General features: G+C 46.5%; 2 protein-coding genes across 3 annotated transcripts in view; one reads left to right on the top strand and one right to left on the bottom strand.

Moving 5' to 3' along the window:
- The window catches only part of RTKN2 (rhotekin 2), a 225,283-nt gene extending 223,592 nt beyond the window's left edge, over positions 1-1,691 (top strand). The window contains exon 13 of the mRNA XM_065670925.1: positions 1,612-1,691. Within this exon, the coding sequence (XP_065526997.1) occupies positions 1,612-1,620 (9 nt within the window). The 3' untranslated portion in view covers positions 1,621-1,691. The remainder of the gene's footprint in view (positions 1-1,611) is intronic.
- Positions 1,692-7,440: 5,749 nt separating this feature from the next.
- Positions 7,441-23,328, bottom strand: part of ARID5B (AT-rich interaction domain 5B) — a 124,124-nt gene continuing 108,236 nt past the window's right edge. For both annotated transcript variants that reach the window (XM_065670886.1, XM_065670885.1), the window contains 2 exons: positions 17,199-17,397; positions 7,441-13,285 (listed from right to left, as the gene is read on the bottom strand). In XM_065670886.1, the coding sequence (XP_065526958.1) occupies positions 11,132-13,285; positions 17,199-17,397 (2,353 nt within the window). In that variant the 3' untranslated portion in view covers positions 7,441-11,131. The remainder of the gene's footprint in view (positions 13,286-17,198; positions 17,398-23,328) is intronic.

Here is a 23,328-nt window from a genome sequence, read left to right as displayed (position 1 = left end):
CCCTGGAGAGACAGCAGCTCAGGGCATGGTGATGGAGACAAATGGAGGTCAGGGTCTGCCTCTATGAGAGGCGTGGATGGGTGGAACCTGAACGAACGCCTTTCATCCACATTTTAAGTTACTGGGAGAAAAATTGCCTTCCCGCTGGCATACGTAACACTGTAATGATTGACACCCCTGTCTTCCCATTCCTGCTTCAGAGGCCAGTCCCTTTGCTGAAGTGCAGACTCTTCTTTTCTACCCTTAGATGTTTCGTACTAGTTTGGAGAAGAGTAGCATCAGCAGCAGCCTTACAGGAGACCTTGTTCCACACTGGAAACCTGCCCACACCAAAATGGTTTTGCCTGATCTCACTGAGGTAAACTCATAAAACAGTGGTTGTTGTCAGGCTTTATTTTATGTATTTCAAGTTTATTTTATATCAGTTATTGGGTAATGTTTGCCTGAGCTGAAATATAACTCCAGGTGGGAAAATATAATCCATTTTCCTCCACCCCTTGCTCCCAAAGACCAAGCACCGGAGCGAGATATCGGCTTCAAGCATGTTCCTGATGGGACAAAGGCGCTTGGTTTGCAGGGGCAGAGCAGGGCTGACATCGCTCACAGATGGTCTGTGACCCCCCCCCCCCCGGTGTCCGTGTTTGGTTGCACAGGCCTGCCACAGACAGACGGGCTCTGCCAATGGCTGCCCCGCATGGGAGCCACCTCTCCCATGCCTCCTCCTCCTCGCTGGCTTTTCCCCATCCCCAGCCCGGCTCCAACTGTACTGAGAGGTCGGGAAAAGCAGAGGTGAATGCTTGGTTTCTGGGCAATGACACTGCAAGAAACCGCCAGCAGCTCCTTGCAGAAAGCCACTCAGGTGCAAACCCACAGTGACCCTGTTAACCTCATTGCCCTGGCGGCCGACGCTGAGTCCTTGGAACTTCAGGGGTTAACAGAAACAAACCCTCTTGTCTGCGTTATTTTGTATTGGTCTCACTTCCTTGCCCAACGGACATCTAGGAAATGACTTTTCCCTCACATCCAGCAGGCGAGAGGCAAGGACGGCAGCCCCTGCCACCCTGACGGGGAGGCAGTCTTGCAGGCGTGCAGTAGCAGCAGAGCACACACACTCCGTATGTTCGTGTTGTACAGAAAAATCATCGTTTTCTGCTCCTTACGGGCTGTTTTCTCCACCAGAAATTCAGCTCCCATCTATCCAAGGTCCTCAAATGTGACGGGTGGCTTGGGCGGACCTGGACAGAACGGTAACCGCAGCCCCACAGCCAAGGCCATGGGCTGCAGGGAAAAGCAAATCCATTGGGCAGCCTCATTTTGTGAGCTCAATCACCTACAGACACGCTGCTTATGCAGCTGTGGTGTGTTTCCGTGTGTGCCTGTGCATTTCAATTTGTTCCTTCGTTTCTTCCAAATGTATTTTGAAACTAACAGCAACCACATAACCTGCTGAACAATCCCACCCAGCAGGGATGGAGGAGCAGCAGTCTTGGAGACAGTTATATATTTCATTAGGTATTTATACATAATGAAATTCTATATACCTTTATCTATATAAATATATGTTTAATGTATTATATACTTTTATAATTGCACATTTCCTAATGCCCACAGGCTTTATGAAACCCTGCAGGTGGCTGGCGGGGGAGGCAGCTGGTACCCCCCACCCGAGGGACAGCTGAAGCACAGGACCAACCCTCACAGGCCCGGGGGAAACCCCCAGGGGAAGAACCAACAGAGGGTACATGCAGAAAGAGCCCTCTGCGAGGAGCTACCCATCAGAAGGCAGCCGCCCCAGCCCTGCAAGCAGCCTGCCCACTGCTGCCCTTGCTGCTGTGGTCAGACCCCTGGTGCCACCAAGCAGAGTGAATATATCTCTGTTAAATCCCACCATCACGCTGCTCCAGGTGAGCGCTGAGGGAAACATCCTCTCTCTGCCCTCTGAGCAAGTTCCCCAGTGCAGGCAGAGAACACTGGCAGCTCCATATCTGCGGTCCCGGCTGAAAGCAACCCTCGGCTCTCCTTCATTAGTTGTTGGGGAAGGGGATGGAGACAGGAGGCCGACAGGGATGGTGACAGAGGGACTGGGTGGCAGCTGGGCTGGAGCCATTTCACATTCACTTTCTCCCGCATCACAAGAAATCAGAAGTGGCACAGATTATTTTTGTCCCTCTTTTGTAGGTCACCTTTAATAGAAATGTTGGTAACGCTTGCTATCTGTGTATCTGAAATCTTATATGGTAGCTCTGTAACTCACTGCCTTTATCAGCCTTCTTTCATGTATAATTTAATGCTTGTGTAACTATTTTGTTTGGGTGTGACTCTCAGAATTATGACTAGAAAAAAGCCAGTTAACTGCTTTTTATGGAAAGTATTTCTTTCATGTTATTTTAAAACCATGGAGCCAGGGGAAGCATTTTATAGACCACAGAACCTCGCAGGGCAGTTAATTTCTGTTTGAGCTATTTTCTCCGCTGTTTTAAAGGGTGCCATCAAGATCACTGCTGTTTCTCTTGGTCGGGAGCCAGACGACTCTTCTGCAGTTGCGACACATCCTTGCGCGGTTATTAAAGACGGAGAAAATAGTAAGCACGAGAGCTGGACGCTGCGTCACCCCGTGGTGATGGGTGCAAGGGAGGAGGCTCTGCCTCGCTGTCCCGGGCTCCCCAGGGCAGCCACAACTTGAGATTAGGTGCCGAGGATGCTGCATCCTTCTTCTGATGGGCACAAACTGTTTCAGCTTGGGAATGTGGGATGAACCCCCCCCAGACATGATGACAGCTCCCCAGCCCCACTGTCCTGCCAGCTCGGCAAGCTGAGCCGTTTCCATGAGCAGCAGATGGGTCTGGGTCACATTCGTGCCATGGGCCCAATGGAACATGTGGGCCTCAGCCGCGCAAACCTTAGCTCAGAATAAGAGCTCTCTGCCTTTTAAAGCAGGGAGTTGGGTGTTTAAAGCAGAGAGTTGGGTGCTTAAAGCAGTAATTGGGTGTTTAGCTGGGCCCTGGGCAGGCCTGAGCTATGCACTAAATATTCTGCCTTTTGTTTCATACTGGATTATTTTGTGTATCTGAGTGAAGGGGTTTTTCTTTCTGGTCTCCTCTGTGCAGTTTGTTCCTCGCCTACTTGTGGGCGTGTGTTGAAATCTTTGCTTTTTGCTTACGAGGTCAAGTGCTTTAATCAGGAGCAAAAAAATTTGTGTGCTTTAGTCCTAAATTCTCTGAGCGGCTGCCAAATATAATTAGAAACAAATGGCTTTATCCCTTATTTGAGAGCTCCACAGGCACTGGGGGGCAGGAGGGGGAGAGTTTGCTTTGCCTGGCTGTTTCCTGGGCAGCTTGCGGACTAAAGCACCACCGGCAAAAACCCAGTGGTACTTACACATTCAGCCCCACTTGTGGCTTCCTCACGCGAGGGACGGTGCGCACAGCATTGCCCATCGGTACTGCAGCTCCTGCACTCTGGTGTGGGGGCACCTAAACAGGGGCCTTTGCTCATCCTTCTGGTGTCTCCCAGCATGAGGGGGCATTTGCTGAGAGAACAGGTGCTTGGAGGTCACAAACTGGCTATTTCAACAAACCAATGGTTTTGGCACCAAAATGGCTAAAGAGCATCTCTCATGGCTTGTACAAGATGTGCAGTTTTGCAGCATTGAATCACAGCCCGGCATTGCCCTATGGCATGACATTGCCTCACAGCACCACCTCACAGCATGGCACTACTTCATGGTATCATCTCAGGGCATGGCATCACCTAATGGCACAGCACCACCTCATAGCATCACCTTATGGCGTGGCATCACCTCGTGGCACCACCGCAAAGCACAGGGTTGCCCCGTGGCATGGTCTGCAGCAGAGGAGGGAGCCCACCACCACATGGCCATACATGTGCTCTGGGGTATGGGACTGCCTCAGACATTGGGGGATTTTTTTTTCTTTCCTGAGTACATTTCAGAGCAAACTGAATAAAATCTGCAAGTTCTGGGGTTTTCTCCTCCCTTTTTGACTTTCTTAAAGGACCCGGCTTGGGCTGGATGCCACGGTGACGGCCGTGAGATGCAAATCGGCTAATCAGCAATTTTTTAAATGCTTCTGTGCTCATCATACCCCCAGCCCCCCAAAAAGCCAGGGGCAGCACCCAAGGACAAGGTACACATCCTGTCTCATGGCCACCCCTCCCAGCACCTCCTGCCCATTGGTGAACACAGGGAGGTCTTCACAGCTGCGCAACTCAAGGCTTCTGGTTCCCTGTAAGGCAGCACTTGAGCCTGAGCCATTGGTTTTCAGCAGCCACAAAAATCGTCATGCGTTTGCCTGATCCAGTTTGAACACGTTCGTCCCCCGGCCCTCACCTCACCTCTCCTCTGCAGGGAAGGAGGGTCCAGTCCCCGATGTACCGAGCACAGGACAAGGGGATGGATGTCCCATCCCAGGCTCCGCCGTGGCGCTGGGGGCTCATTCCCCAGGTGAGACACTAGATGGAGCATCTAACATCGCGAATGCTTGGGTAGTTTAATCCCATGAAGGATAAATTGAAAAGCTAAATGAAAACACAGATTAAGTTGTACCCAGCAGCCCTGTTTGCTCATCGGACATGCGCCGCCTCAATAGCAGCAGGCAGGAGCGGCCATGCCTGCGCCAGGGCTCAGCCACAGTTCCTCCCGCAGAAACGCAGACCTCCGGCAGTCGCAGGCCCGGGCGCACGCAGCGGGGACAAGGGATGCTCTGGTGGCCGCTCCTTCTGCATTCCCAGGTTTCCCTTCAGCTGTGGAGGCAGCACCCTCCGGTAACACCTCAGCTGTGAGCCGGCTCCACCTGGGGAAGGCAAAGATACGGGCTCAGGTTTTCTTGCTCCAGGAGGAGTCAAAGGTGTCTGGTATTCCTGGAAAGCCTGTAGGTGAGCACTGCATTTCCCAGAGCAATTCCAGTGCCAGCGAGGATCACCAGTGGCGTCTGTGCCTGATCTGCTCCTCGCAGCACCGGAAACTTGGCTAAAATTGTTCCTCTAAACTTCTGGGGCAGAGACACGGCTGGTGCAGTGCAGGGGGAGAGGAAGGGCCCTGCTCCCAATGGCTCAGCATCATCATGGGGGTAGGGATGGCCCCAAGAGACTGCTGGGAGATGCAGCTGCTGGTTGAGCATCTGCAACCAGCCACACACCCTGGGATCCATCCAGGGCAGGGGGATCCTGCCCCAGGACCCGTCCGCCTCCAGCCTTCCATGCCCTGCCTGCTGGTGAAGGGTTTATGAAGGTCCTGTGGGGTATCAGGCGTGCAAGCTGCCATGGGAAGAACAGAGGAAGTGCTCCAGGTTGTTCTCATACACTGGTTGTGACTGCAAGGAGCGCGGCACGGGGCATCGCTGTGCGATCACAGGGTGGCAGCCCATAGGACACAGACCCAGAGCTTGGCTCAGAGAACTAAACCGTGGTCAGCACAGACTCGTTGGCTCCATCGCTTCCATGTGTGTGTGGGCTCACCAACACCCAAGGGATCCCAGCAAACCTACCAAGGGAGGGAGCTGCCACCCCTTGGTGCCATCACAGGCCGGGCTCATCTGGGGGTGAAAAGCTCCAGCATGCTGCTCCCAGGGGTCATCCTCCAGCCATGCTGCGCAGTGTGGGCAGGGCAGCACAACAGGCACCCCCTGCACAGCAGGAACAGGCAGCGTTGGCTCACGTTAATCCACAGGCTAGGAAGGGCTAAAAAAACCCCGCAAGGAAGAGAGCATGGTGCTGGAAACCAAGTTGTGTTGGCCACCTCTGCAGCTACTGCTAAGGGCAGCACCCGTGTGTCTGCATTCACCCCACCTTCTTCAGGTGCTCACCAGTAGACAGTATTTCAACATGAGAAGCATAAAATGCCTCAGCTTGGCAAAGACAGAAGTGGATGGAGGAAATTATTTGCTAGGGGGTCCCATCTTCTCCCATAGCTTCACTGCTGGTGTGGGGACAACACGTACGACGTGCTTATTTACCATTTCTCACAATACAAGCATCAAAGGAAGTTACCAGGCAGCAGGTTAAACCAGAGGAAGGTTTATTCTGTCTGCTCATACGCAGTGTATACTGAAACCGTGGCAGTCCTGGCACAGCTCGCCCTAAGGAGCAAATGATTGAACAAGGACTCAGACATCAGACGAGAACTTATAGCGGGCAATTAAGCGCAGTGACAGCCCTCTCAGTGGCTCAGGGCGTGGACTCCGCACCCTGGTGCCTGTCCTGCCCCTGGACCATCTCCTCCGGAGCAGCAGTGGGGGCAGGCATCACCCTGCCTACCCCGGCGCACCCAGCGGGGGCATCCACGGCGCCCCCCGTGCGCAGCGGCTCCGCGCTGCTTTGCGCCCGCCCGGCGGCTGCTCTTCCCCCCGCTGCTCTTCCCCGCTGGTGCTTCCCGTCTCTTCCCGGCACGCACAACAAACGCGGGGTCTCTTGGGGCTCTGCCCTAACCGCAGCCCCATCCGACGGTGACTTCAGACTGGTCTGTGCTCGCCCCGCTGCAGCAGCGCAGTCGGGGGAACTTCCCTGTGGCTCACGGTGCCCCCGTGCCTCCGCGCAGGCCGGGCTGGGTCCCTGACAGCGCTGTGCACTGGGACGGCTCCCGGGGCCTGGGCTGCCCCCGCAGGCACCGAGCGCGAAGGAGCGGCTCGTGTGCCAGCCAAGGCCGGCGCAGCGAACAGCCTCAGACTCACCTGGCGCCACTCCACTGGGACCCCCAGAGGTGGCGGAGGGCCCTCCGCACACGCTCCCCGAGGAGCGCAGAGCTAAGCCCTGATGTGGGATTACCAGGCGGCCCTGGCCCTGCGGCCAGGATGTGCCGGGCGAGGGCAGTGCCGGTTCTGACCTACACAAAACCAGATGGTTGTCTCATCTATGAAGACCAGGAGAGGAAGAGCACCCGGACAGCGCTTGCTGTGGTAAAGAGCTCCTCAAAGGCCACCAGGTTTCGGGGGGGCTTCTCGGACCCATCAAGGCAGAGAGTACACATTAAGTTTACTTGGTGATTGCAAAATAACCAGCTAGCATCCGACTCCAAAATCTTACTCATGGTTGTGCTGGGAAGAACGGGGCCATTTTCACGTCCTGGCTCCAGCCTGCAGCACTGGTGGGAAAAAATGCTGCTCTGAGATGCAAATGGAGCAAATTTGCTGCAGAAGCCACTGGCTAAGCATGGATGTTATCCCCTCCAAAGCCATTCCTCCAGTCAGCCTCACCACAGCCACACGAATGTGAGCACACTGCAAAAATAGAGGGGCACTGACTGAAGATCTTGTCTCTTCCTCCGTCAGGAAATTGCAGACTTCCATTTCTTTAATCTAACCATTTGCAGGAGGAGATACTTTCTCCAGAAAAGCCAATATAAGAGGGCTGAAAGGTCGGATGGGATAATATGTAATCCATTGCGATAAGGGCTGTTTACAGAATTATTAATCAAACGCAAAAGGGAACAGATAGTAACATTTTTTATTAAATATTACAGTGGATCAAAAAGTACAAAATATCTTTTGCCTGCTATGTGATTGGGAAACTATTGGCACATAATACAGTATCAAAAGCATTAATAAGTACAATTTGGAAAACATACAAAAATTGAGTGTTTATAGTTGGCTCAGCTTTATTTCTGGTAGTGTTTAAACTAACGCAAAGGTTACTCAATAACCTTTTAAATGGGAAACTATATAATATTACTGGGCCATTTTTATATATACAAATCATCACCTTACAGAGCATATAGGCTACATAACTTGAATCACAAAAAGTATACAATATTTACAACAAAAGAAAGTTAAAAAAGTATAAACAGCTAGTAGATTATGCTGCCATTATTAGAACATATTTAAAACTGCGGGGCTGGGGGGAGAGGGGAGGAGGAGGAAGAGAACGAGTGAAATATCCACCACGCGTACAGCAAACACCCAGGGCGCGCTCATGGCAGCACTGCCCATGCTGCCCCTTCACACCAGTGCACAAAGTCCCCTTCAGCATTAAAACCACACCTGCACAGTCAGGCCAGCCGTCACCTCCTTCACTGGCCACCTCAAAGGAAGGGACTGGGGGGGACCCCAGAGGTGCCCTAGGAGGCAGCAGCCCTGCTGCCCTGGACAGGCCACAGGTGCCAGCAGGGCCGGGCACAGCACTTGCCCCTGCACCAGCTCTAGGCGCTGCCAAGATGACCTCTGCAGCCTGGACTAACTGCTTCCTAAGCGCGGATGCAGCAGGGAGGACGTCTCAAGCCAGGCTGGCAGGACAGACCGGCTGCAAAATGCAGCTTGTTCCTGCCCAGCCCAGCGAGGGGGTTGGATTTTACTGGGAGCCGGACCCAACTTCCCACGTGCTCCACAAAGTCCGGCTCAGCATGTGGCCAGAAGCTACACGCGAGCTGTCTGCTGCCGGGCCTTTTCCTTTGAATCTCATAACCTTCAGCATCCCTAATGAATCCTGGACATAGTGCGTTTGAATTGCAACATTTCTTGGAACTGGCTCCTGGTAAGTAGATTTATGACTCTATTGCCAATTAGATTCCACAGTTTCCTTTACAAACTTACCAATAACAATGGTTTGATTGCACAAAGAAAAGCTTGTGCAACTTCATTCAATAATAAGGCCCCTTGAACTCAAACAATGCAAACAAAGCCCCATCTAAGACATTAAAAAAAAAGGACTTTTCAGCCAATAGGGAATTCAATAGTCTTTTGAAAGATTTCCAAGATTTCTGTTAAAAGTTTTAAAACAAATAATGCTTCTGTTGCGGTTTATGCTATCATTTCTTTTCCATCGCCCTTGCTGTGTGCACAGTATAGGATGAGCTTCCCCAGCCAGCAGTGGGCAGCCTCCTCATGGGGCAAGCAAGGATCCTTCCCTCCCTCTCCCTGGCCCCAGCCCTGCGCTGCCCCAGCACAGCTCTGAAAAGCCCACCATGGAACTCCAACGGGATGTGACCAAAAGGGAAATCAGACGATTCGCATAAACAAATGCACGATTCCAGGACACACAACCAAAAGACGGAAGAGAAGCGTCTGCTTTGCCAAACACACACAAAGCTTCTGTTTGCATTTGCTGTAGATTTTGATATTCTCTCCCCTTCCCCCCGCCCTCTTCCTCCCTACCCCCAAACCCCTGATTCTCACATGATTAAGATCTAGTGCAACTTTACTACAGATGTCCTCCACACTGTGGCCTCTGCCTGGATGAGCCTGTGATTCTGTGTCCTGTACGATTTGTGGAGCAGCAGGATGCTCTGCACTGGTACATCCATGTTCTAAGTTCTACTAGTCTGTTTATTGATCATTTAAATATAGCTTTACCACAGGAATATAAAGTATTTAATTGAAGAAGCTGGATCTTTAACAGTAGATGAGTATATTATTCTGGTTTCCACCTTTGGATATTAAATATGATACATTATATATTGTATTTGGCTTCATATCACGGGAAAATTTAATGACATGCCTAGCATGCAAAGTGTTTCTTAGTAGTTTCCATTTTTCTTTTCATATTGATTATGCTGTCTTTGAACAGTAACTGAGATGGTCTGAATCACAACCAATTTTCACATTCTAAAAAGCCTCCAGGTCACACTTTGCTTTATCGATGTCTATGCTCGGCTGCGTGGTGGTGATGTCCTGCAAAGTGAATATACAGCCATAGGGAAGCTCTTTCTTTAGGAAAACTCAGCTCTTCCACACCCAGGCTTTCCCCCTATGAAAGGATGCCCAGGGAGAGGCTGAGATACCCTTGGGGGTGTGAAAGGTCCATCCCAACCACTGCATGCAATCCCCTACCCATCCTAGCGAGCCCGGCCTGCTCGTGAGGCATAGGACCCGTAAGCTTCTGACCCAAATCAGCACTGGCCCCTGTCCTGATTTCTGAAATCCTCGACATTCTCACAAATCCATTTTCTGGGCACTTTTGTCATCCAGCAGCTCGCGCCAGGGAGGTTTTGTTCTCTAGACCGTTTCTCCGGTAGGCAGGAAGCTTTCACAGCCTAGGTAAGGTGAAGTACAACGCTCGACAAATTCATGGACCACGATACGGGAAAGCAAAGCTCGGTGGGAGGGGAGAAGCGGCGTGGGAGCCATCACAACAATGGGAGGAGGGCAAGAGGTGCTCTGCACCTCACAGGGGCAGATAGTGGGGAAAGGAACCTTGTTGGCACCCTTGCACCATAACATTACCTACAGTATGTTTATAGCCATTAAGATTAATCTGAACCAGTTGCTTCAGTTTGTAAACAGTAAACGTTACCACAAAAATGAAACAAAAATGCTGCCCAAAAGTATAAAGAAACTGGAAAAATTACAGACACATAAAAGAAAAATAGGACAGCCACAGCCTTTAAAAAAGTTGCAGATAAAATGATACTGTTTAATTTAAAAAAAAAAAAAAAAAAAAAGAAACCCAAAACAAAAAACCAAACATAAAGAGCACAGAATATACTGGACAAACGAAACTATATAAATTATTGTGACCAAATGTGACACTGGTAGTTTACGAAGTGGATATGTACAGTCAAATTGAACAGTGTTTACCCTTCTGTTCTAATAGTGTCAAAATGAAGAATCTATTGCCGTTTTACTATACATTGCATTGATTGAATCTTTAAAAGTCAGGAAAAGTTACCCAAAAAAGCACATCCACTGATTGTATGGATTCTCGGCCCACTTCTCCTTTCCAGGTTCATCTCAAGTCCTCGAGTCATTGGCAACAACGCAAGGCCTCTGGTCCTCTGCTCAGTGAAAGGCAAACGCAGCCCTCACATGGGACTTCAGTGAGCTCAGGACTGGGCCTGCATTTCCACGGCTCCCTTTGAACATCTGCTCTTACCATATACAAGTCCTTTCAGAAAACACATATGCAAGCTCCAATGGTTTTTTTTTTCTCTTTTGTTTTGTTTTTTTTTTTTTTTTTTGTTGGTTTTCTTTCTCTGGGTCAGGGCTAAAGGGTGAGGGGACTGATGTGGGAGCCAGATTTAAAGAAGCAGTCCTGTCTCCATCAAACGCTGAAGTGCTCCTCTAGGCAAGACACGACTGCATCCTGGTTGACAAAAATACAGATCGCTAAGTCTGCGAGGCATCGTCACAGGGGGAGGAATGTCGTTAACTTTTCTCCTCAGACCTTCTTTTGTGAGCGAGGGGGTTTACAGTTTTGTGCTGGGATGTACAGAGGATAGCTGGGAAGGTGGGAACGCGGCTTGAGGGTTTATAGCAGCTAAAGGATAAATGCTGTTATGCAAAAGGTCACCGTAGGAACTTCCTACAGGTGTTGCTGCAGCTAAGTGTCTGTACAGTTGCTGAGAGTTTGCAGGGGATGTGAGGAATTGTCTCTGCACCATGAAGGAGTGAAGAGCCAAAGGCTGCATTAGTGGGGAGAGCACGGTCTGATTTTTCAAGTACTGCAGGGGATGAGAATACCCAGGTGGGAGGCGATTGTTCAGCCCCGTGCACAGGCTTCCCGGATACAAGCCTGGGAAGATGGGGGCTGAAAGGGGATATTTGTGGCTTTCCAGCATGCTGCCAGAATGGAGGCCATGCACCGGCTTGCTGCCTTCCCCCTCTGGGTCGGGAACCTTGTCTTTCGCCGCGGTCTCCTTTGGTAAGTGCAGAGGAGAGACAGCTCGGATTTTTTTTTCAGAAATGACTTTGTCCAGATCCTCCAGGCTCCGTTTCAAAGGCCGGGCAGCCCCCACGTTTTGAGGGCTCGTTCTGCGGCTGACGATGGGATGCACCATCCCCTCTATCTTCCTCAGATTCTCCAGCCTCTGGGCCTGCTGCTTCCCAGACCTGTGGAGCAACTCACTGTGTTTCTTCGGGGCTGTCATGGCCATGGGGGACACACGGCAAGCTTTGGGGTTACAGTCTAGGCTCACCGCCTGGCTGCTCGCAGCCTGGAAAGGGGAGATACCTTTGCCTTCTTGCTGGGCCATGGATGAATGAGGGAGGCTGGAGCCCAGAGCCTTTGCAGTCTGTTTGTGTATGCTTTTTGGAAGACTCAAATCTGTTGGCTGATCATCTGAAGAGGCTTCCACTGCTGCCTTTTTTTCTTGCTGATGCAAAGATGGGCGATAATTTAAATTTAGTTTTTCTGGGTGTTTGTGTTGAGTAAAAGTAGAAATATTTTCAGACTCTCTGAACATGTCCCGGGGGAGGTACTTTGATGTCTGTTCATTATTAAGGTGGTGTTCTGTGTGCCTATAAAGGCTGTGCAGATGAGGTGATGAATAAAAATCTGCCAAGAAAGTGGGCACATGGGAGTGCTGCAGTCCCCTTTTCTCACTCATTTTATCTTTGCAGTCCTGGACGTCTGTCTTCGGTACGTATGACTCGGCAAGAGAACTGAGGTGATGTTTCGAAAAATCACAGCGCTGAGGATCCGGTTTACTTAGCATGTCATGTTTAAAAACATCATTAATTGATTTCCTTTCTTCCTTGGTTTTAAAACTCTGTACATGCTGTATGACTGAGGGCCTATTAATTGCTACAGGATCAGAATTAGGGGCATGGGGACCTTGCGACATGCTTGAGGACAGTTCATCTCTGCTGTTCAGTTTCTTTTTGCTGATCAAAGGTGGAGGAGAACCATAAGGATAGCTGCATGACAGGGCTGCCCCACTGACCTGAGACAGCAGCTTCTTCTTTGCCAGGGGTGACATGATGCCTGGATTACCCTTCGAGTAAAGCAGCGGCGTGTAACCAAAAGTGGAGTCATCGTTCATAGACCCGGGCAGCTCTTTTTCCTTGAACATGTCAAAATTCTGCACCACCAGTACTTTGGGTGTTTGCTTTAGTGCATTGTGGATATCTTCATTTCCCAGCTGGTCCACCTTCACTGTGCAGTTTGCGATGTAATCGGCCATCTCTGGCAATTTGTCATCTTCCATGTCACTCTGAGTGGGCAGCTGGACTGGGAAAGCTGTGAAGGGCATTTCTGCAGGTTCGTTTTCTAAGCTGTCAGTAAAAGCTTTGTGTAGTCTTTGTTCAGGCTTTTTGTCTTCCAGGGCATCTGCTGGGGGGTGTAATCGCTTTGTGATGGTGGCATCCAGAACAGTGTCTTCTTCTGGGGGCACGGATGTAGTACTTGAGAAAGAGGACGAGTGCTGAACCTCCTCCTTAGTTTTCTCATTGTTCATGCTGTTTTCTGTCAGGTCTGTCTTTTCCAGGGGCAGTGGCCGAGCTGTCTCTGGTAAAAGAGACGGAGGGCCTTGCACAGGTTGTTTCACCTCTCCCACTGTAGGGTGTTCAGGGAAATTTTTCTGGTCTGCTGATTCTTGATCCTTCTCTTGTTCTGATGAAACCTAATAAAATGATTCAACAGGCAGCAATAAGAATGTGGTGCATTTTGGCAGACTGTTCATAAGATTATACACAGTACACCATTGGCTACTTTTCGAGGAGTACTTGTCAATCACCCTGCTGCAATGTGAAGGCTGTAACGCCAGGTATTGGATTCAAACAAAGAGATGTACCTCCTGGAAATATTAAGAAATACACCACCCCTGCCAGGGTCACAAAAAGGCATTTCAGAACAGCAGATGTTTGTAACCTGATGAGCTTGAACAGACAGCTAAACATTGAGGTTATATTCTTTTAAAATTAATTAGGGAAATGCAGGAGAACAGATTTCAGAACACAAATGATGAAGCTGTAGAAATTTATCCCACTAGCCAACTTCATCTATGAAAATGACATGATTCCCATGTCTTTTCTTCTTACATAAAGTCTCTCCAGCATAGCTATCTTAAAATTCAGTAATCACAGAGGAGATCATTCACACCCAGTTCTGCATTAAAGTGTGAAAATGATAGAAATGGCATACTAGGAATCCCTATTGTAGGCAGCAAATCACTGCCACAGCTTAACTAGGACACACATATTTTTATTAACGGATTAAAATGAAGTTGTCAACATTCAGTAAGTGTGTGTGCCCGCTATTACAAACATGGCTTTTATACATTATCGTCAATGGGACCGCAGCTCTTTCTGCTCCCCCATTAATAAAGCTTGTGTGCACAATTCACACTATTCATCCCATTATGTAGCTGGCTGAACTGTGACCCGCAGAGGTCACCAGAGCGTCCCATCTGTGATCCAGCTGACTGACAGACCTTTTCAAAACTGCTGTCACTCTCCTCTGACAGGTTGTGGCAGAAGACAGTCATAAAACAGCAGCATTGTGTGAGTCCTTTATTATTATTGTTTTCTTTCTTTCTTCCTTGTAAAGATAAGATGCATTGAGAAAGTTATTACCTAAATGCTGCTTTATGGTCTGTCATAAGAGCAGGGGATTGGAGAAGGTCCTAACAAATCTAACCTTCTCAGAGATTTATTTCTTCACAGCTGCTTTTAAATATTCCTGTCTGGTTGGTTGGCCTATTAGTTACAATGTCTGTTAGTCATCCTAACTTCTTTTTAAACTCATAGCTGCCTTTTGCAGCCAAACACCATCATTAGGTCCTTTACAAAGTACCATCACTAGTCTCTTGAGCTTATAAAATTACAGGAAAATACCAGACAGATGAGCAAAGCAAGGAGAAGAAAAAAAAAAGAGAAAACATATTTAATAACTGTACATTCTCCTCTTTGTTTCTGTTAAGCAACATTTTGATTGAAGTTTCAGCTATTCTGAGGAAATGTGCAGTCTAAGGCTAATAGCATTTTGTCTGGTATCTCGTTACATTGACAATGTCATTGGGATGGCAGGAAAACAGTGAAGAGCACAAAAGCAAATGCAACCCTAATAAATTAAAGTTCTATTTTCTCTCTGCAGACTTAACAGTGTATAAATTGAGCACGCAATTGAGAGGAAAACACATTTTTGTAACTTGATTACTCTTTTATAGCTCATGGCTATGGCTAGCTTCTAGGCCACATCAAAAATGGCCTGAGTGGTGGCTTGGTTGGAGCCATACATGTATGGCTATAGAGGCTCCCTGTGAGCAACACACCACCACTGTTGTGCCTGCATGAGGACTGCACCCAAATGTGGAGCCTGGCACGTGGCTCCACTGCTGGGGGTCGGCTGGGGTGAGAGCAACTTATAACCTTCTGCCTGGCTCTAGCAGACTTGGGTTTTGCTCCACCCAAAGAAGCTGAATGTCTCCTTTCTGCTGGCCCCATGAGGCCATGTTCTGGGCAGGGAGGCCTCCCTATGGCACAGCACACATGAGCTCTGCAGCCCTGCACTCACCATGGGTGGAAGCAGCCAGCCCTGCAGGCCCCTTTGCTGCTTGGATGTCATGTGACCAACTACCTATATGGTGACCTGTGTGAAGACTGAGGTCCTTAATAGCCCATCCTCATTAAAGAGGGGCAGGACACGTCTTACATCCCAGTTAGGGAAGAGACGTGAATTCTGCTATAAAAGGCACCATTTTTACAATAGGAAATTGCTGTCATTGTACATTTTTATTGTCTCATCTAGGCTCCCTACATTTCCGATAAGCACAGCTTAAGAACGCTTCCTGCAAACCACACAAAAATAACTGCAGTTTAAGCAGCAGGAAGTTTGAGATAGGGAACAACAAAAGCAAAAAAATTCAAAGTTAAGGCTGATGCTCTGTTGCTGGTTTGTTACGTTGTGCTTAGCAGTGGCAGTATGGACAGTGTGCAATGTATTGTGCTGATCCAAGACCCCTCAATAAATAACTGGGCACGAAAAAATTACAGGTAAAGGGAGGACAAGTCTTCAGTGTACATCTCCTTGGTTTGGGCAATTTGTGTTGTAACCTTCCAGTCACTGACACAGGTTTGTGAACACTTTCTATGTATTTTTCTTCAGAATTTGATAGGTTTTCCCCCAACAGGATTCCCTGCTTCAAAATTACAGTGCGAGAGAAAACAACAATACCTCCCCTCTCTGTGGAATGTTCCTACACTAGATACTAAAGGTACTGTTGATCAAGGCAATCTAAAACACAAATTCAGGTTTGGACAGGAGTTGAAATTGTAAGCACAACTTAAAGAGGTAATGGAACTCGAAAATAGAAATCTCCTGTTCTCAAAACTGGGTGCACAAAGTCTCTGAGGCATCCATGTTTACTGGTCCTGCACTGGTTTTGTTTTTTAAACAATGAGGAGGTGGATTACTGGTAGCTGACCCAATACGAAACTGGTTTAGGTACAGGACTTACGTACCTGCCAGACATCAATGAAGTCAAAGGAGCAGCCATAGTCTGCTAGGCATGTCATGTGTTTCGACATTCTTTAAGTACTTACTTTCACTGCAGCGCCTTGAAGGCAGCTGTGATCTGGCAGATTGAGACAGGAAAAGCAACGTCTTGTGTAGGGGTAGTGTGTGAGGAACTTCACTGCCTTGTTCGCGTAGGGCGCAAGCAGGGCACAGGAGAGTGGGCAGGATGTGCAAAAGAAAGTGCTTAAGTAATACCGTAGCAAAACCTCCATTGATTTATACCACTTAACAACATATGAAATTTGCCCTTATTTGCAGATAAATATGAATTATACTGATCTCCCTTACCCCAGGCTGTGAATAAAAAAGCTCTTCTATTAAGGGCTGTTCTATGTCTGTAGGTAACATGGCTTTATGTAGAAACCAGGGCCTGACCAGGTGAAGCTGGTGACAAACTAGGAACCTATCTCAGCTGAAAACCATCTGTGGCATGTGACAGGGAAGTTGGTCTCAGGTAGGGCTTGGAAGGTGGTTCCCTCAAACTCTGACCTTTTAGACTAAAGAGCAATTTAGCATAACATGATAAAAATCCGGGGAAGTCATATGTTTTTTGACAGACATGCATACATCCGTGAGCACAGAAGGGCTGATCCAGAGGTTACCATTATAAAAATCAGCTGTGTCCAACAGTTACCACAGTATTATCAACAGTATTAGAGGTTCCCGCACCCTATACTTAGATTAGGAAATAACTGTGGTAGTTGCGTGGTTTCCTTTTGGCAGCTGCTGATCTTTTAGTGGTGACCACTGTATAATACAATGAACAGAAATGGTACTTGTTACATCCAGTGCTTGGTATTCTGCCATCACTGCTGCGCAGTATAGAGCTAACCGGTTGCCGTTTGTAGGCCAGCAAAATCCCAACACAGACAATACCACAACAATTGAATTTCCAAGCAAACTCAAAGGCCAACTGGCTGGAATTCTCCAGTTTAAATTATGCATTTTATCATTGGATTTCACGTGATTAAAGCTGCACGTTTTTAATTGAAAAGTTGAAAAGCAGGAAAGCAACCAACCTCAGATGCATCTTGGGGTTTCTGTGCATTATCTTTTTCCTTCTTGCTCTTTTGGTTTTCATTTTTGATGCGTTTTGTTCCAGACACTTTTGTTTTCACTTCACTCTCCTGGGAACTGTTATCCTGTTTTCGAGGTTTCACTGGAGGCAGTGGCTTATCTTCCTCTCCTTTAATAAATCTTTCATATGGCAGGATTAATCTAGGGGATTAAGGAACAAATAATTGATCAGGGTTTGTCATTCTAGCAAAGAACAAAATGTATCTACTACGAGCAGTTTACTTAATAAATCCATTTTCTTCAATGCCATAAAAGCAATGGTGTAAACTGTACATCTATAAATCCAAGTATGATAAATCAATTTATTTGGCAAGATTATCATGTGGCATAAATTCAGTGGAGTTGGTGTGGACTGGCTGTCAGTAATGCTGCAGTGGTTTGTGTGGCTGCACCAATTTGTACCAGATGAGGATATGAACCACTATCTTTTAGACTGACTTAAAAAAAAAATTCCACCATTTATTTTTATTTTCCCTCCTTACCCTTAAAAGCATGCAACAAACGCCAGGAAAACACCTACAAAGCCACAGCCAAGCTGATAACAGCTACACAATTTCCAGGCTGCTGGTTCCCCTGAGTGCAAGGCCGAGTGTGAGGAACTTGGCAGAAGATGAGAGCAGGGCTGCAGGAAACCTACAGTGGTGGGCACAGCACCCAGCAAGTTGCAGTCAGCACCAGCCCACCGCCACCACTGCAATGCACCCATACGGTGACAATGACCACGCTCCCTGCCTTCGCCAGTGAGTCATTTTTAAAGAACAAGGGGAGAGGAAAAAAGTTAAAAGAGAAGGATTTTTTCACTGTAACTGTCCACCACAGAATGAACAAAATTGCTTTTAAAAAGCAAGTAAGAAACAAACAAAAAAATATCATCCCCTGAAAGCACCAAACACACTGAGTTTTAATCTATCTGTTTTCCCTTTGCAATCTTGATCTGAAAGGGAAAAAAAAAAAAGGATATAATTAAAAGGGATGGATTGCATTACAATCTCAGTTTCAACTTCAGTGATTAAAGTTTTTATAATGTGTTTGGTATGATTAATGACTCACTGTGGGATTAATACAAGACTCAGACTTTTAAAATACAAACTTTAATACAGCAAACATAATTTGTTAAAAAAAAAAGTTGACTGTATGAAGAAAATGTACTTTGCTTATAAACAACATAAATCTGTTCAAATACCAGGAATCCTTAATTATCTTTAATCTAAGACTCCAAGGCAAAAACCTCTTAGGTTCAGATATTCGTTTGTTATCCTAGAATCAGTTTTTAAGCATGCAATTTTGATTTACATACTTAGATGTTCAAACACAGTTTGGGCTTAGGAGAGCAGAAATTAGATTGCTCATGATCATAATATTTTACATTTTAATAAAATACAACATAAATTATGTTAAAATATAAACCTAATTTATGCTATATTAGAAACAAAATTCATTAACTGAGCATGCTCTGACATGGTATGTGCAAAGAGGCGTGAATAATACTTTCTAGCCCTGAATTTGGCAGGGCTCCAGTAATGAAGCTAAGCAGAGCCCACAGGGAATATTCATCTTCAGATCCCATTACAAACTGAGTTTAAACATGTTACAGCTGCTAAAACTGGAAACTGCTCCCTCTATGCAAACTTAGCAAAATAATACGTAGTTGCCAAATACCTGCTTCCCACTGTAATATTACAGTTAATGTTTATATAATAAAAAGCATAACTAAGCAGAATAAGGAAAAAAAAATCCTGTTCATACTTGAGGCTGCTGCATTTCATTTGCAATACTGGTGAAAACACTGAATTCCTCCCTGCACTGCACAAAGCGCTTTGGACTTCGCTAGAGACAGGGTTGGGTTTCACACAGGGTAATGTTGAGGCCGCTCTGCCATGTGTTAAATATTTAAAATTGCTTTTAATAAAAACACATTTTATTATAATAATTGTTAGCACTGCAAGGGGAGTGTTTGACTTTGTTTTGTTTCCATGGGAACACGTCGCCCATTAAAAATCTACATATTCCATCCGTAAAGGTTTCAGACACTGTCCCGTGCCCCCTGGGAGATGGAAACGTTCCCGGCCCACGAGTGGGCCTTTCCGTCAGTGATGCTGTGTGATTAACCCCATGGCTACGGCCAGGACAGGAGCAAGGCCCAGGCCGACACGACAAATCACTGCTCATGTGCTCTTTGTCGAGCCTTGTAGGGTAACGCGGGACGCAAACCCCTCCTCCTCCTGCTGCACCTCACCAGAACTCATTAGCTTTGGTGCTAATTAGTAACTGTGGCTTAAATTTCCTTTTCTGATACTAGGGATTCATGTGGGAGTACAAGGTTTTCATTTTAGTTATTTTTCACTGAGCTCAGCAGTTGGCAGGCCGACAGCAGTAAAAATACATTTCACATAGCCGGTCAAAGGCCCAGAGCCAGCGGCAGGAAATCTGGAATTAAATGTTTCGTGTATCGGGGAGGCGGCATGACTAAGGTAAAACTGAATCAAAACACAAGCATGGCTTGTTCTAGGATTTTCTCCTCCTCGTCTGAAACGAGGGCCAGCAGGCTGCCGTTCCCTGCTGCTGCCGAGGCGGCCTTTGGGGGCAGCTGGAGAGGAGCTGGGCAGGAACACGGGTTGTGAGACCTCGGGGAGCAGCACCGAGTCAAGCAACGTCAACAATTGCCGCTACACGTAGAGATTTCCGTCGGTTGTAATTTTCACTGAATGTTTTTTCAGTTATCCTGTCATGGTACAACACAATTACCCACAGGATATGATCTTATCATTTGATTATTAGAAGTTTTTATAGTGCAGGAGTAATAAAGCTAATACAGCTCTCGGAACATGTAAGCAGCCGTCTCACATGCCATGAAAGCAGCTGGCTTAGCCAATTTAAGGTCAATATTGCCCAACACCGGAAGAATGTGATCTGCTGCTAGCCAAATAGTTTAGCAGAATGCGACATGTCTGAAACCAGCACGCAATATTTTTTTTTTTTGACAAATATTTGCAGCGCAGGTAAGATTTAATCAATCTTTGCGCAAGGAGAGGTAAAGTCGACGTCCAAAAAACCAGAGCTAGATACCTTGACTGTATCACGCTTTGGAAACAACATCCACGTTTTGAGTCGCTTTGAACTGTGACTGTGTTTCACGGCAGGGGGGAAGTATCAAAGTATTAATAAAAAAGAAAAAGAGGGCGAATATTTTGTGGTCTAAAGAATATTTACTTGTAAAGCCTGCAAAGAGACCAAATAAAAGAGTCTTTATCATGATCAAGATTCCAATATTAAGATTAATAAAATGTATTATTTATAAGTCAATTAACATAAATAGAATATGTAAGCACTAGTGTATTAAAAAATCTTTCCACAGGCAGCAGATTTTTAGCAGCATGAAGGTTTTTTTTTTTTTCCTGGAATAATACAAGAATAACATTTTCCAGCCAAGAGCAGAAACAGTAGGGGAGTCTTTGCTATCACAGGGTTTCTTATTAAATTCAGTCACTGTGAAAAGCCAGTCTTTTTTTTTCTTTCTTTTTTTTTTAAATAAAGACAACTTAAAATCAATACAAGTTAGATTAACAAATCAGTACTATACTAATCCTGATTTATTACAATCGGCAATATGAAGTTTAATCACGTATAAACTGCTACTCAAAAAAAGATTTAGCTTTACTAAGTCTTGAATTAAATAATGGTGCAGAGTGTACCGAGTTTTCAGATCTGCATCATCTGATATTATGAAAAATTCAATGTACTTCTCTGCAGCAGATGTCAGAGGTCAGCAAATCTATTACAGTAATGTAAGTAATCTGGCTTTCTGCCAATCTTTTTTTAAAAAACACTGAAGCAGATAATTTTGTATTTACAAATTCGAAAATCCTCCAGGGACTGCATCCCTCTCCCGACAAAAAGCAGAAACTTCACATTAGAGAAATGCATTTCACAGTGTATCAAACATGGCGTCATCATCAGCATTTCATAAAAAGAAGAAAAAAAGCAGCACCCTTAATCTTTATTAGTCAACATTTTTTCCCAGCTACAGAACTAACAATACAAGATCTCATCTGTGCCAGTAACCACGACATTTTCATGTATTGATTATGCAGAATGAATGACTCTTTTGGCCAGACTCTGCTTCACGGGACACATGAGAGCATATCTATTTATAGACATGATAAAAAAAGTAGTTACAATAATGCAAAGGATCTGACCAGCCCAGAAACAGGAAGGAAATTAAATGTTAAGGCTGCCAGTTTCCTCTTTAATTCTCCCCACTGTGTATGGATATGACGGGGCTTTCAGGCTGGGAAGGAACCATATGCCCAGGACACATAGGGTAAAGGAGGGAAGGAGGCAGCTCAGCACAGTCTCTACAATAATCTTTATATCGCTTGTTTTTGTGCTTATTTTTGTTTTCTTTCTGGCAAAATAAAATATTCCAGTACTTCTCCCATTGACATCATCTTGATTTCTCAAGGGCTCCAAGCCCAACACAAAACAGTGTGCAATGGAGCCTCTCAGCCACATGAATAATCTTGGAAGAACTTAAAATACCGAAGCTCATTCTCTGGGAGATGCTGACCCATTCCCATGCTTGGCCAGAAGGTTAAGAAGGTTGATTGCAACGGGAATGGAAAAAAAGATTTAAATCTGCTCCACCAAATGAATATAGCAACCAGTTAACCCATGGAACTCACTGCCAGTGGATATCTTGGGGCCAAGGGATTAGTGAGATTATGCAAGGATTAGATGCTAATGTAAATCATGAGAACATTAAGCTCTTAGAGTTTCAAAAACACTGAAAAGGGACAGGCAATAAATCTCTTTACTGGTAGGAGTTTGGAAAACACTTCCCTCCTGGGCACATTATGCCACAGTGGCTCTTGCTCCTTCCTCTGAAGGCACTGCTGGAGTTGGGGACGGGACAGCTGGTCTGCCTGGTTCAATAGGGCAACCGTCTGTTTCAATAGGTCCTCACAGTAGCCGGGCAGAAATGCCTGCACCCCCTGCAGCCAGAGGGTCTGAGTGCAGGGCTGGGATGTGTGGCTGCCGAGCTGGGGCAGCTCCAGCAACAGCCCCCACAGTGCAAAGGGGCCCGTATCAATAACCTTAGTGACAGAAACCTGATTCTTGTTCCCTGGAAACTCAGTGGGTAAGCATTCGGTTGTTTTAAGGGAACAGCAGGAATGCCTGAGCTCTAATGCCAAGAGAAGTTTTGTCTTTTTTACCCTGATGCTCTTCAAAAGGCATAAATCTTGGAGCAGTGCTCTCAGTGTGAGCAAGGCAAACAAGCCACCTTCAGCAGCAATCAGCTGGTAGGGATGGCCTGGACCAGGAAGCACTTCTTCATGGGCATGGACAAATTCTCATCAGAGAAGAGGGGAGAGGAATAACCCAAACTCTAAGGTCTCAGTCTTATAAATTATAAAATACATTCAGGAAATCAAGCAGTGTGCTCCTCAAGCCCGACCTCTCTGGACCTCATTGTACAATCCAGGGTTACGAAAGCAAGCCTCATGCTTTTGTGCAGAACACAATAGCAATGGGATTATTTCCATTTGTCTGAAGTATAAAACTGGCATGTATTTTATCAGCAAAGACAAAAAATGTTTGAGTTCAATTTTCTTCCCAAAGAACTTTCCTTCCTTAAAGAAATGGCTCTTTCATCCTTTCGTCAACAACTTTCCTCACAGCCCACTGGGAGTGCTGGTGGGTAATGAGAATGGCTCACTGCCGAAAGGTGGGAACTGCACTGCTGTAAAAGAATTCAAAGACACTTTGTTTTAAGTAAACTGGAAATTAGTGACATTACAAACACAGCTGTTGATTTAGCTGCACAGTCAGGCAAGGGAAGCTCAGGCACTCTCTCAATCCCATGGCTCAGCAGGGGGAAATGAACAACCCTAGTCTTTCGCCTTTGGTGCAGATTTACTGCATGGGAAAGATTCAAAGCTGACAAAGGCAGAACGGCTTCCCCAGGTCACTCTACTAGAATTGCTACAAGCCTCTGTTTTGGCCACAGTCACCATTTCTACATCTAAACACAGACACACATTTTGTTCGGTAAGTCCACATAGTCTCTGAAAT

Source organism: Lathamus discolor, chromosome 3, assembly GCF_037157495.1.
Source record: "Lathamus discolor isolate bLatDis1 chromosome 3, bLatDis1.hap1, whole genome shotgun sequence".
Lineage (NCBI taxonomy): Eukaryota > Metazoa > Chordata > Aves > Psittaciformes > Psittacidae > Lathamus > Lathamus discolor.
The sequence above is the reverse complement of the archived record's forward strand: the minus strand, read 5'-3'. Positions and strand labels throughout refer to the sequence as shown.